Source organism: Gobio gobio, assembly GCF_949357685.1.
Source record: "Gobio gobio genome assembly, chromosome: 5".
Classification (NCBI taxonomy): domain Eukaryota; kingdom Metazoa; phylum Chordata; class Actinopteri; order Cypriniformes; family Gobionidae; genus Gobio; species Gobio gobio.
Genome location: NC_137101.1, coordinates 60083689 through 60098256, shown reverse-complemented (window position 1 = coordinate 60098256; position 14568 = coordinate 60083689). Strand labels below are relative to the sequence as shown.

Sequence of the window (14568 nt, the reverse complement as noted above, 5' to 3'; positions counted from 1 at the left end):
TGTCTCTTAAGGTTTGTGGTGTTTTTTCCTGTGATTTTGTGGCCACATTTCTCCCCATCTTTTTCCACAACACCCGTTTATATTTTCCACTTCAATATAATGACGCGAAATGTCGCAATAAGAATGTTTTTCTGTCTTATATTTTATCTCAAAATAAAAGATGTAATTTTGTTCCACATGGAAATGAGCAGAAATAAGTGAATACAGCCTCTTAATCGCTTATGAGGTAATCATAATGCTGCGGTTATTTTAACATATATAACTGCTGCCGTTATAACGGCACATTTCAAATGTTTACGTGCTTTTTTTTTTGCTTTTTTTTTGAGCTGTGATGAAATATCTTGCTCTTTTAAATAGTTGCCAGCTTTTCAGTAATAAAAGTCTAGATTTTTACATTATATGCATTTGGCAGATGCTTTTATCCAAAGCGACTTACAGTGCACTTATTACAGGGACAATCCCCCTGGAGCAACATGGAGTAAAGTGCCTTGCTCAAGGACACACTGGTGGTGACCGCTGGGATCGAACCAGCAACCTTCTGCATATCAGTTCCATGGTTTAACCCACTGGACCACCATCCCAGTAGATCTTTAAAATGCATCCAAATTACAGTGAAGCGCAACCGTACGGTGCTCTGCAGTGGCCAAAAAGGATATAAATAGTGAATTCTTAAGTGATATATTATTGAAAACTCAGAGATGTGGATTCAGACGGCACCACACGACCTTGGTGTTTGTCAAACAGTAGGTAATTCGGCCAGAGATTTTTACACGGGTGGTGGGAGAAAAACACTGACATTCTGGATGAATAAAATCACTGACTAGCCCCTGTAAATGATGAAAACACCTTATGACCACAGGAGAAACAATTACCGCTTACGAACCCCAACTGGCCGGCCATCGGTCCCTTTCTCTGTGTCAGACTTAACTTTGTTTGTTGTCGTTAACTCACCGGAGCTGCATCTTCTAAATAATGCCGCGAGTGGGGCTTGAAGAGACTGACGTGGCCTGCATCTGCGCAGTGAACCTGATGCAGCCCCTGAATGAGACGCACAGAAATACTGCAAAATAATAATAAAAACGCGACTAAACGAGACAAAATGGTTATAAGATTTTATCTCGTCTCATTTTCGTCAACGAGACATTTTAGCATAGTTTTTATTTTGTGAACCACATTTAGTCTCGTTTTTATTCGTCAACAATATTGCATTATACATTTAAAGTCATCGCCAAATGACCAGCATTTACGTTTTGTTTCGTCTCATTTTCGTCACGTGATAAAGGTTCGTTGACGACGATATTTAGTTATACTTTTCGTTGACGAAAGCAACACTACATGACATAGCAAACTTAAGAAACGACTAAGCTTTATGGGTTAACATTACATTAAACTGTTATGTGGTTGTTTTGACATTGGCTGTCATGAGGCCATCATTACTTACATTTTTTTTCAGTGGTACAAATTGAAATTGTCATTAAAATGTCATTAAGTGTCAATACTCTGTCAAATTATTTTATAACAGTGTCATGAATATTTTTATTGACCGAAACTATGGCATTCCTCATAGAGGAAATGGTGTCAATGAAATCGAGTCACCTCAAAATGCTAGAGTGGCACCACTGGTTAGGTGTACGCCATTATGATGTGTCTTAGCTAGACTTATCCATGATGTAAAAAGCATTTCAAGAAAATATAAATGTGTGGGATGCTGTAATTAACTGTTTTTGCAGTGATATGGACCAAACGCTGCATGGCTTAACCCACCATTGTTCGTGTTTCATTTAATTTTGTGTGAATCAGTATCTGTATCAATATAATTTTATCCATTTTAATTATTATTATTATAGGATGATTGATTTTATTTCTCGAACACCTATTCATTTTTTAAGACATTTGAAATTGTCTGTTATCTGACCTTCTGTTGGAGCTGATGGAGGAAACATAAAAAAAAAACAATTATGAACTGAAAAATATTCATGACGCTGTTGTAAAATAATTTGACAGAGTATTAACACTTCAAGACATTTTAATGACAAATTCAACTTGTACCACATGACGTTATAATGGCCTCAGTCAACATCAAAACCCACCACATGACAATGTTAACCCTATAAAGCTAAGTAGTTTCTTAAATTTGATAATTAATCTGCTATGTCATGTTTATGACAGGTTATGTTGTCTTGGTAATGTCAAGTTGTCATGATAAAGACATCTCAGATAATGTCATCTTTGCATTAAAAATGACAGAATTGAGCGAATGACACTTAATGACAGTTGTCATAAACATGAATATGAAGGAGTTTGTATGCATGACATGTGTCATGTCATGAATATGAAGGTGTCATGTCAGTCTTATGCACACCCCTTCAAGTAAAGTGTTATCCATTTTTTTCTCGTTGCTGTTAGTATCCCAATCAGGTGACCTTACTGTTGTGTGACCCATTCCTTTACTAGTTTCACCCCGTCTCTTCTGGCCCCAAAGACCCAACTGCTCTAAATGTTGTGCAGCCCAAACTAGATTTTTCCATAACAAGCCCGGGGTATTAAGTCTGTCTAACCCTGAATTGAGCTTCTGTCCAAACAGTTATGCATCCCATTTCTGACTGTCGCTAGACGTCCCAAACTCTTCTCTGCTGCAAGCCAGTCCCTCCAGAAAAACGTGATTATGCGATCGCATGATTTAATGCATAATCAGCCAAAGTTCGCATATTTATGCGGGGCCGCATTTTTTCAAATACGCTGCACTTTCGCCGCGTAAATTGCCTATTTCCACGTGCAAAATATGCGGGGCTAGCATGATTTCATAAAAAAACTTTTTCAAAAGACTTTTTCAAAAGAGTCATATATATTAGCAGAAAGTTGACAAATGTTCGTTTACTTCACACAAGAGCCGCCATTTCCCCCTGTTGCCATGGGAACGCTTTGAAGTGACGTAATTACCCGACGTGAACGTCATCGAAAAGCTGCAAACCCCGCGGAGAAACCATAGATATCGGTGAAACCATGATGAAGCGCAAACTCCCATTGGCCAACAAAAATAACAGCAAAAGAGCAAAGCAGTTTCAGAACACAGCATCATGAAGCTTCAGAGCGTTATGAGTCAGTGAGTCGATTCAGCGGTTCAGAGCGTTATGAGTCAGTGAGTCGATTCAGCGGTTCAGAGCGTTATGAGTCAGTGAGTCGATTCAGCGGTTCAGAGCGTTATGAGTCAGTGAGTCGATTCAGCGGTTCAGAGCGTTATGAGTCAGTGAGTCGATTCAGCGGTTCAGAGCGTTATGAGTCAGTGAGTCGATTCAGCGGTTCAGAGCTTTATGAGTCAGTGAGTCGATTCAGCGGTTCGGAGCGTTATGAGTCAGTGAGTCGATTCAGCGGTTCAGAGCGTTATGAGTCAGTGAGTCGATTCAGCGGTTCAGAGCGTTATGAGTCAGTGAGTCGATTCAGCGGTTCAGAGCGTTATGAATCAGTGAGTCGATTCAGAGGTTCAGAGCGTTATGAGTCAGTGAGTCGATTCAGCGGTTCAGAGCGTTATGAGTCAGTGAGTCGATTCAGCAGTTTGGAGCGTTATGAATCAGTGAGTCGATTCAGCAGTTTGAAGCGTTATGAATCAGTGAGTCGATTCAGCGGTTTGGAGCGATATGAGTCAGTGAGTCGATTCAGCGGTTTGAAGCGTTATGAATCAGTGAGTCGATTCAGCGGTTTGAAGCGTTATGAGTCAGTGAGTCGATTCAGCGGTTTGAAGCGTTATGAATCAGTGAGTCGATTCAGCGGTTTGAAGCGTTATGAATCAGTGAGTCGATTCAGCGGTTTGAAGCGTTATGAGTCAGTGAGTCGATTCAGCGGTTTGAAGCGTTATGAATCAGTGAGTCGATTCAGCGGTTTGAAGCGTTATGAATCAGTGAGTCGATTCAGCGGTTCAGAGCGTTATGAATCAGTGAGTCGATTCAGCGGTTTGGAGCGTTATGAATCAGTGAGTCGATTTCAGCTGTTTGAAGCGTTATGAATCAGTGAGTCGATTCAGCGGTTTGAAGCGTTATGAATCAGCGAGTCGATTCAGCGGTTTGAAGCGTTATGAATCAGCGAGTCGATTCAGCGGTTTGAAGCATTATGAATCAATGAGTGGATTCAGCGGTTCAGAGCGTTATGAATCAGTGAGTCGATTCAGCGGTTCAGAGCGTTATGAATCAGTGAGTCGATTCAGTGGTTCGGAGCGTTATGAATCAGTGAGTCGATTCAGCGGTTTGAAGCATTATGAATCAGTGAGTCGATTCAGCGGTTTGAAGCGTTAGGAATCAGTGAGTCGATTCAGCGGTTTGGAGCGTTATGAATCAGTGAGTCAATTCAGCGGTTTGAAGCGTTATGAATCAGTGAGTCGATTCAGCGGTTTGGAGCGTTATGAATCAGTGAGTCGATTCAGCAGTTTGGAGCGTTATGAATCAGTGAGTCGATTCAGCGGTTTGAAGCATTATGAATCAGTGAGTCGATTCAGCGGTTTGAAGCATTATGAATCAGTGAGTCGTTTCAGCGGTTTGGAGCGTTATGAATCAGTGAGTCGATTCAGCGGTTTGGAGCGTTATGAATCAGTGAGTCGATTCAGCGGTTTGAAGTGTTATGAATCAGTGAGTCGATTCAGCGGTTTGAAGCGTTATGAATCAGTGAGTCGATTCAGCGGTTCAGAGCGTTATGAATCAGTGAGTCGATTCAGCGGTTCAGAGCGTTATGAATCAGTGAGTCGATTCAGCGGTTTGGAGCGTTATGAATCAGTGAGTCGATTCAGCGGTTTGGAGCGTTATGAATCAGTGAGTCGATTCAGCGGTTTGGAGCGTTATGAATCAGTGAGTCGATTCAGCGGTTTGAAGCGTTATGAATCAGTGAGTCGATTCAGCGGTTCAGAGCGTTATGAATCAGTGAGTCGATTCAGTGGTTCGGAGCGTTATGAATCAGTGAGTCGATTCAGCGGTTTGGAGCGTTATGAATCAGTGAGTCGATTCAGTGGTTTGAAGCGCTATGAATCAGCGAGTCGATTCAGCGGTTCGGATCGCCAAAGTGACGTATTTCAGCAGTTTGACACGCGATTCGAATCATGAATCGACTCACTGATTCATAACACTTCGAAGCTTCATGATACATTGTTTTGAAATCGGTCCAAATTGAGCCATGTGTTTATTAAGGTCTTCAATAAAACAAGATGAGAACTTAAATATTCAATTAAAAATATTTGCTTTTTTTCTCTTTTTCATCAAACCTCAGTTTTTGCAAGTTTTATCGCATAAAATTGCCTAAATATCCCGCGTTTTACACCGCATAATCAAGGATTTTTGCTGCAACAATCACAAAAAAAGCCGCATTTTTCTGGAAGGACTGGCAAGCACACTCCTTTCCCTCCAAATCTGACTTGCAATGTACCTCCTCTTTGCTGTTGAACCATCCTGATTCATTTAAAATCTTTATCATTCAACTCTTCTTTTCTTTTGAAAAATAATAGCAAATTTTGACATTTTTGCTATCCACAATTCAAAATTATCTGCCAGTGGGGTAAGAAAAATAATCTTTTTTCTGTTTGAATTAAGATTAAACAAATTAATTAATTTTTTCCCCAACAGCAGATCATTTTGCTTTAGTTAAGCAAAAATGAACTTGACTTTTTTTTTACTCCTGAAAACAAGATGTTATGTCTTATGCCTAGTAAATGCATCTTGATGTAAGAATGTTTAGATATTCTGACTGGAAGATAACTATGAAAAGCATTTTTCCAGTGTGATCCTCTGCTTCCAATTGTTTATGTTTTTTTTGTTTTTGGTCTGCGTACGTGATGTAATTACCTAGCACATTTGATCGTTTTCTGGCATGATCTGGCACAACTTAAAGGGATAGTTCACCCAAAAATCAAAATTAGCCCATGATTTACTCTCCCTCAAGTCATCCTAGGTGTATATGACATTCTTCTTTAAGATGAACACAATCAGAGTTATATTACAAAAGTCCAGTCTAATCCAAGCATTAGAATAGCAGTAATAGTTCATAAAAAATTGCAATTTTCATTTTTGTGTGAACTATCCCTTTAAGCCCTATATGTGACTCTTGTGTGAGTCACTGAGGGATCAGTGACTGTTTAACAGATGACAATTCATAGCCCAAATAGCATTTGAATGCCTAGGTCCACATGTTAAGAGTGAAACTACTTCCGGTCTTTTTCTTTTTGTCCTGCAGCTGTGAATCTGTGAAGAGCGATGGCGTCAGTTGAAGAGTTTCTTCTGAACTCACTGATGGACCTAAAAGAAGCTGAACTGAAAACGTTTCAGTGGCACTTAAAGATTGATCATAAGTGTATATCAAATTGTGAAATGGAGAATGCAGATAGGTTAAAAACAGTGGATACGATGGTAGCTTGTTTTGGACCAGAAGAAGCTGTGAAGATCATGGTGAAGATCCTGAGGAAGATGAACCAGAATGAACTGGCTCAGCAGCTGGAGAACAGTCATAAGCAAGGTAAACGTTTAATTCACTGTGACTGTAATGTGATTAACTTAAACTTTCCTCTTTGCTTTGCTGTGTTTGTGTGATTTATGTATCCCAGTGAATGATCCTGTCTCTCTCTCTCTCTCTCTCTCTCTCTCTCTCTCTCTCTCTCTCTCTCTCTCTCTCTCTCTCTCTCTCTCTCTCTCTCTCTCTCTACCACACACACACACACACACACACACAGATCAGACTGATGGCAATATAAAGGCATCTGTCCCTGTTGGAGCTCATTCAAAAGAGAGTTTGGGTAAATTACAATCACTGCCTATACATAGAAACAAGAGTAAATTTAGCAGCAAGCAGCAAATACAAAGCCAAGCACTGCAAAAATGCATTTCTTATTTAGTATTTTTGTCTTGTTTCTAGTCTAAATATAAACAAATTCTTAAATCAAGATGCATTTACTAGATAAGTAAGATGACATATATTTTTTTCTTGAAAATCAAATAAAAATGAAGTGAGTTTTTACTTAAAAAAAAAGCAAAATGATCTGCCAATGGGGTAAGATGGGGTCATCTCTTCCTAAAGAATAAAAATGAATGACCATCTGAAGGTATGCTGAGGATACATTACAACTTACTGTCATGTATATATGTGGTGTAATCGCTAAATCAGTGTTTCAACAGCGGAAAGACGTCAATATAACTGCTTGTAAACTAAACAATGTTATGTAACGTTAGCATCACATTTACCTCAGGCAGTCATTCAGTGTCCACAGAATCATATTCACTAGAGAAATCAACTCTTTCACTGAATAAATGACCTATATTAGCCGTTATATTCATTATATTCTACTGAACCTGTTAGTGATATCTTGATTATTTAATGCATGTTAAATAAACCTGTCATGAAAATGACAGACACTGTGTATAAATGATTATATTTCAACAACGATTTGGAGAAAAACTATTTTATAATTAGATTTAGGAGTTAATGCAAAAACTGCCTTATGTGAAGTTTACATGTTTGCACACAATGTGTTATTTAAGTGTTGATTATTAGACCTAAAAATAAATAGCAACTGAATTTAGGCTAATAGTTTGGGCTCTGTTATTAACCTTTAATATTAATGTGCAAGTAAGGGATCCCTATATAATTTACAGAAATATCTTCAATAAACTTTTAGATATTCAATTCAATTCAATTCAAATTTATTTGTATAGCGCTTTTCACAATACACATTGTTTCAAAGCAGCTTTACAGAAAGTGCATTTCATAGATGAACAGTAAAAATGTTAGAAAGACAATGTTAAAGAATAATGTTCGAAAAAGTTAATCAGTCGTGTATTAATTTAGGCCATAACAACGCTGGCGTTGAGTCGTCTCTTCACAGGCGTGGAGTCGTCTCATCACAGGGGCATCTGAAGTCTCCATGAGAGGCTGGATACAAACTGGAGCTGACAAACTATTTACCTCGGGACTAGTGTCCCGAGATAACAACAGAAAAGCAGATGGGAAATAATTAGCGTAGCTGTTCAGAATATTATATTAATGCTTTTGATCCGATTTAACTGTAGTATAAAAGGTAATTATAATGTGAATGCTTGGCTAAAGAGATGCGTCTTTAATCTAGTTTTAAACTGGGACAGCGAGTCTGAACCTCGAACAATATCAGGAAGACTATTCCAGAGTTTAGGAGCTAAATGTGAAAATGCCCTCCCTCCTTTAGTGGACTTAGATATCCTAGGAATGACCAGAAGCCTAGAGTTTAGTGATCTTAAAGAGTGCGATGGATTGTAGGGCAATAGAAGATCCGTTAGATACACTGGAGCTAAACCATTTAGGGCTTTATAGGTCAGTAGCAATACTTTGTAATTGATACAGAACTTAATAGGTAACCAGTGTAGAGATGATAAAATTGGTGTTATATGATCATATTTTCTTGACCTAGTAAGAACTCTAGCAGCTGCGTTTTGGACTAACTGTAGTTTGTTTATTGAGGATCCAGGACAACCAGCTAATAAAGCATTACAGTAATCTAATCTCGAGGTCATGAATGCATGAACTAACTTTTCTGCATCAGGAATAGATAGCATGTTACGTAGCTTAGCAATGTTTCTAAGGTGGAAAAATGCCGTTCTTGTAACATATGAAATATGATTTTCAAATGTCAGGTTGCGGTCTAATATAACACCCAGGTCTTTTACTGTAGTGGATAAAGTGACAGGACATCCTTCCAAGGTAAAATTGTATTGTGAGGGGTTTTGTGGGCAGTTTTTTGGACCAATAAGTAATACCTCCGTTTTATCTGAATTTAAAAGCAGAAAATTACACGTCATCCAGTATTTAATATCTTCAACACACGCTGTCAGTTTAGATAATTTAGCATTATCATCCGGTCGGGATGAAATATATAATTGAGTGTCATCAGCATAACAGTGGAAATTAATTCCATGTTTTCTTATAATATTACCAAGTGGCAGCATATATATTGAGAATAGCAGAGGGCCTAATACGGATCCTTGCGGCACCCCATAGTCTACTGACATCATCCTGGATTTTTCCCCATATAATTTAATTAATTCAAGGACGGACACTTAAAAGCAATTTTGTAAAACTGCTGTACCGAACTCGTACCAAACCGTGATTTCAAAACCGAGGTGCGTACCGAACCGTCAGTTTTGTGTACCGTTACACCCCTACTGTCAGTCTTTTAGTTTTTTGTGTCATGCGTCACAACACTTCCTTGTGTTCCAGGCATTTCTGTGTTGTAAATAAAATCATTTTTAAAATATTATATGTGTCATTCTCTTTAAGTCATGCTCAGAAATGTATCATTTGCATATTAAAATCACAAAAAAAATATAGCCCACTGTTACCTTTTTTACTCTGAGGAGTTTGCAGGTCTGTTCTAAAAAATATCATATGTCATTTTACTTATCTAGTAAATGCATCTTGATTTAAGAATTTTGTGATATTTAGACTGGAAACAAGACAAACATACTAAATAAGAAGAGCATTTTTTGCAGTGAGTACAACAATGGCAGATCTTATACAAATTTTGGGATTTTATACAAAGATTTTGGATTATCTCTATTGCGGTTACACTCATATGAATTTGCAGTGCTGTGTCTTCATGGAAGTTTACCTTTTGCATGAGTTTTTATACCTAATATGATATTTTTAAACTGTCCAAGCTTAGTAAGCCACGAAAAAAGGGAACTCAATTCAATACTCTTGCTCTGTCTGAGAGCTGAGAACATTTTTACTTACATTAGTTAGGTTAGGTTAGTACTAGTAGTTTTGGCTAGGATATCAAAATTGATGTTGAGAAGTATGACATTTCAATGGTAACAAAAATGATAGATAGTACCCTTATTTCAAGCTAAAATATCTATATTTAGAGCTATATCATTGGCCTGAAATAAAATTACTTATACAATTGTTGTCAATTAAGCATAATCTGTGTAAGATTGTGCATGTAAACATTTGAAGTATGTTTAATTTGAATGTAGTAGAAGCACAGTGTTCAAGTTATTACACATGTACGGTCTTTAACTTTTTTGTAATAGAAATCAAAGTTCAGGTTAGAAAATCTAAAGATTTTATAAAAAATGATCTCTTGTTCTTTGCTGACTTTTTCCCTCTTTCTCTCAGCTGCAGAGAACAGAAAGGCTGTTCTTCATGAGATTAGCCTCAGACTTAAGGACAAATTGAAACAGGACTACAAGCGGATATTGATCGGTAATTCACAGACGGGTCATCAGAAAAACCTGGAGAATATTTACACTGATTTATATGTGGTGGAGAATGAGACTGGAGGAAAAGTGAATGAACACGAGGTGAGACAGATCGAAATGAATCTCAAACAATTTGATGGTAAAGACACTCCGATCCAGTGCAATAACATTTTCAAAGTCCATAATGATCAACAAAACAGAAAGGTGCTGACGATGGGGATTGCAGGGGTGGGAAAAACAGTCTCTGTCAATAAATTCATCCTTGACTGGGCTGAAGGAAAGGAAAATCAGGATATAGCCTTCATTTTACCTCTGCCGTTCCGTGAGCTAAATTTGATCAAAAACAACTACAGTCTCATGGAACTGCTTAATGAATACTTCTTTAGTAGTCCTGAAGAGTTGCCCTCTCTTCCTGATGGTGATGGTAAGGTCATGTTCATCTTTGATGGGCTGGATGAATGTCGCTTCCCTTTGAGATTTAAAGAGGCTGACAGAGTTACAGATGTTCACAAAATAACAACAGTGAGTAAGATAGTTACAAGCCTGATCAAGAGACACCTGGTTCCTTCTGCTCTCATCTGGATCACATCCAGACCAGCAGCAGCCAGTCTGATACCCCGTGACTACATTGATCAGGTGACAGAGGTGCGAGGATTCAACAATGAGCAGAAAGAGCAATACTTCATCAAAAACAGCAGCCATGAGGTTGCTAGAAAACTCATCAGTCACATCAAAAAATCCAGGAGTCTGTACATCATGTGCCATATCCCTGTCTTCTGCTGGATTTCTCTCATTGTTCTTCAGCCCCTCCTGGCTGGAGAGAGCAATGACAAAACACCCACAACTCTCACAGGGATGTACACAAGCTTCTTAATTTATCAGCTACAACAAATGGGAAGAAAATACTGTGATGACCCGGAACCTAAAGCCAATGACCGATCTTTTGATCAGATTATTCTGAAGCTTGGGAAACTGGCCTTTCAACAGCTGCAGAAAGGAAATCAGATTTTCTACAAAGAAGACCTTGAGGAATGTGGACTAGATGTCAGTGAAGTGTCGGTGGACTCTGGGTTATGCACTCAGATCTTTCGGATGCTTTCGGATCAGGAGGAAACCGTTTCAGCAAGAAGTGTGTTCAGCTTCGTGCATCTCAGCATCCAGGAATTCATTGCTGCTCTTTATGCGTTTTTGATAGGCAAAGATGAGAAAGCGGACCTGTTTCTTCAATCCCAGAAAGATAAACTGAAATGGAGTCTCTCCACAAAGACAGAGTTTCAGCTTCATAAGGCTGCAATCAACAAGGCTTTACAAAGCGAGAATGGACACCTGGACCTTTTCCTCCGGTTCTTTCTGGGTCTCTCACTGGAGTCCAATCAGAGTGACCTGAAGGAACTACTGCCAAAACTGAAACTGAACACAGAGAACATGAAAAACACTGCTGATTATATCAAAAAGAAAATAGCAAAGGAGAAATCAGCGGAAAGGACCATCAATCTCTTCCACTGTCTGAGTGAACTGAAAGATGACTTTGCGGAGGAAATTCAGAAGAATCTGAGTTCAGGAAATTTTTCAGCAGAGAATCTCTCCTCTGCTCAGTGGTCTGGTCTGGTGTTTGTGCTCCTCATGTCAGAAGAGACTCAAGAGATGTTTGAGCTGCAGAAATACAGGAGATCTGATGAAGCACTGATGAGACTGCTGCCAGTGATCAAAAACACCAGAAGAGCACTGTAAGAGTCTCATTTATATTAATTTATATACATTGTTAGTCTTTTTAATTGGGTCTTAATTGTACTTGTTGGCAAAGAGTGTTCAGAAAAATGTAAAAGTGTTATTGTGTGATGATATTAAATGGCAATGTATTTCCACAATACTTAAGTTTTAACCATTGTATTCTTATTTGTATTATAAATGAAAACCTGAAAATATTGATTTGATATTTTTTGAAGTTGAATTTTTGAAACATAATTTTAATAAAAAGAAGTTTACATTAATTGCATTGCCATATATTCCCTAGTAATTCCTAAACACATTTTAGCTTTGCTTATTTCCCTACAGTAAAAAGTTTTTCCAAGTTATATATGCTCCAGATTATAAACCCTACCTCATAAGCCTTTAAATTGCTGTGTGTTTTGTTTTCCAAACAGGCTACAGTTCTGTAATCTCACTGTTCAGTCCTGTGCACGTTTGTCTTCAGTTTTACAATCCTCAAGCTCCTTCCTGAGAGAGCTGGACCTGAGTAACAATGACCTGCAGGATTCTGGAGTGAAGCTTCTTTCTGATGGACTGAAGAGTCCAAACTGTAAGATGGAGATACTGAGGTAATTAGTTTCCATGAAATAATTTGGGCTGCAAAATGTTTGTGAATAAAAATATTGCATTTTCAAATACATTTATTTATACAAAAAATTGTTTATAAATTTGCTGTCAACAAATGAGAAGCATTCTGATTATTTAGTCCATATCTGATTATTGATGGGGTGGGGACATAACTGCTTTGTCTTTATATCTTCAGTTTAAGGCCATAATAACAATAATCTAAACAGAGAGCTTTTAATTTACAAACATTTAGATCAGAGTTCCACAACCTTGGAAGAGTTGCTACAGGGTCAGAAGTGACTGGACCCCTGAAATGTAACTTCTTATTTTTTTCAGTGAAATCATTGTAATACATTTTTGTATTTTTTAGCATTTTGAGAGGGTTTTGTGGTACTAGTTAATATTTATGCAGTATCTAATATAAATTTGATACCCATAAATAATAATATAAAAATATATATTTTTATTTTTTTTATTCATCCAGTATTTCAGGTTAAAATAGAGTCTAGGCTAGAGGTCTGCATTCCCGGTCAGTTTTTTTGCAGCGTGGGAGTAAATTTCCAAATCAAAGACTGTAGCAGTCTGTAACTCTGATGTACTGTGGACGGGAGCAGGCGGTCTGACAATAGCCCGGCTGCTGCCGACATCCTTTGACAACACAGTTGAACTTGAAGTGAACTGAACACAGAGTGAATTTTATGCGGAAGCGGGTGGGTGCCAAATTGAACTTAGCAGGAGCAGGCGGGGATGGGACGAAAAAACAGTCCCACGCAGACCTCTAGTCTAGGTTTTTAAAATCACATTTTTTGAAGTCAGATTAGCACCATCTTTTGAGAGTATAGAAAGAAAACATGTAATATAATGGAGTAACCACTAGTTTCTTTCATAGCTCTCTATAGAGCAGCTTGTGAATTGCCTAGTTGTTTTTAGACAAAATTACATATTTTTATTAGGTGGAAGATTTAAATAGATATTAAAACAATCTCAAAGACTACTTTTTGTCAAGTTTTAGATTTTTTTGTTAAAAAGTGTTTTTTGATTGCAGTCAACCCTGAGCATTGTGTTAGAAGGAGAACACAAGGAAGCTTTTTGTTCCCCATTTTTTGATTCATAATTGTAATTCATTCAATCACCCTGTGACATCACATCACGAGCGGCGAGATTTTTTTCTGAGATTACTGAATTATTGAATTTATTTTACATACTCTCAAAACTTAGCTCTGTGTTGCAGACACAGTGGTTCATAGAGGTGTCTGTGTGTGGGAATGGGTGTTTATTTCACAGTCTTGATGTTTTAGATTGTCACCCCTTCACTGCTGTGAGCCTTTTCTGCATTATTACTAAATTATTGAATTGATTTTGCATATTCTCAAAACTTTGCTCTGTGTTACAGACAGTTGTTCATACGTGTGTGTGTGTGTGTGTGTGTGTGTGTGTGTGTGTGTGTGTGTGTGTGTGTGTGTGTGTGTGTGTGTGTGTGTGTGTGTGTGTGTGTGTGTGGGCATGTTTTTGTGAAATATCAGGACACAAATGTGTATAATGACATGGGTATGACATAGGTATTACAAAAAGAGGGTGAAATATGAGGACGTTCCCCATGTCCTCACTTTTCAAAATGCTTATATTTCACACAGAATGAAGTTTTTTTCACAGAAAGTAAACTGCACAGTCTCCTGTGAGGGTTAAGTTTAGGGGCAGGGCAGTGTAGGGGGATAGAAAATACGGTTTGTACGGTATAAAAACCATTACGCCTATGGAATGTCCCCACATTTCACAAAAACACCCCTGTGTGTGTGTGTGTGTGTGTGTGTGTGTGTGTGTGTGTGTGTGTGTGTGTGTGTGTGTGTGTGTGTGTGTGTGTGTGTGACTGGATATGTATCACATTCTTGATGTTTTATAGTATCATCCCTTCACTGCTGTGTACGTTTTTCAGTATTGTAGCCGATTTGTAGATTGTGCACAAAATTGATTGCTTTGATAATTGTTTGAGAGTTGCCTATTTAATGGGATGAAAAAGCAGTAATGTAGAACAAGTTAGGATTGTGGCAGGTCTGAT

The 14568-nt window shown here is 38.1% G+C and overlaps 1 protein-coding gene across 2 annotated transcripts in view; it reads left to right on the top strand.

The window, feature by feature from the left end:
• Positions 1-14568, top strand: part of LOC307127082 (NACHT, LRR and PYD domains-containing protein 3-like) — a 34751-nt gene that overhangs the window by 8034 nt on the left and 12149 nt on the right. Inside the window, exons 2-5 of one of the 2 annotated variants that reach the window (XM_079818070.1) lie at positions 6208-6486; positions 6701-6763; positions 10114-11923; positions 12341-12514. In XM_079818070.1, the coding sequence (XP_079674196.1) occupies positions 6228-6486; positions 6701-6763; positions 10114-11923; positions 12341-12514 (2306 nt within the window). In that variant the 5' untranslated portion in view covers positions 6208-6227. The remainder of the gene's footprint in view (positions 1-6207; positions 6487-6700; positions 6764-10113; positions 11924-12340; positions 12515-14568) is intronic. The other variant, XM_079818071.1, reaches the window with a different exon arrangement.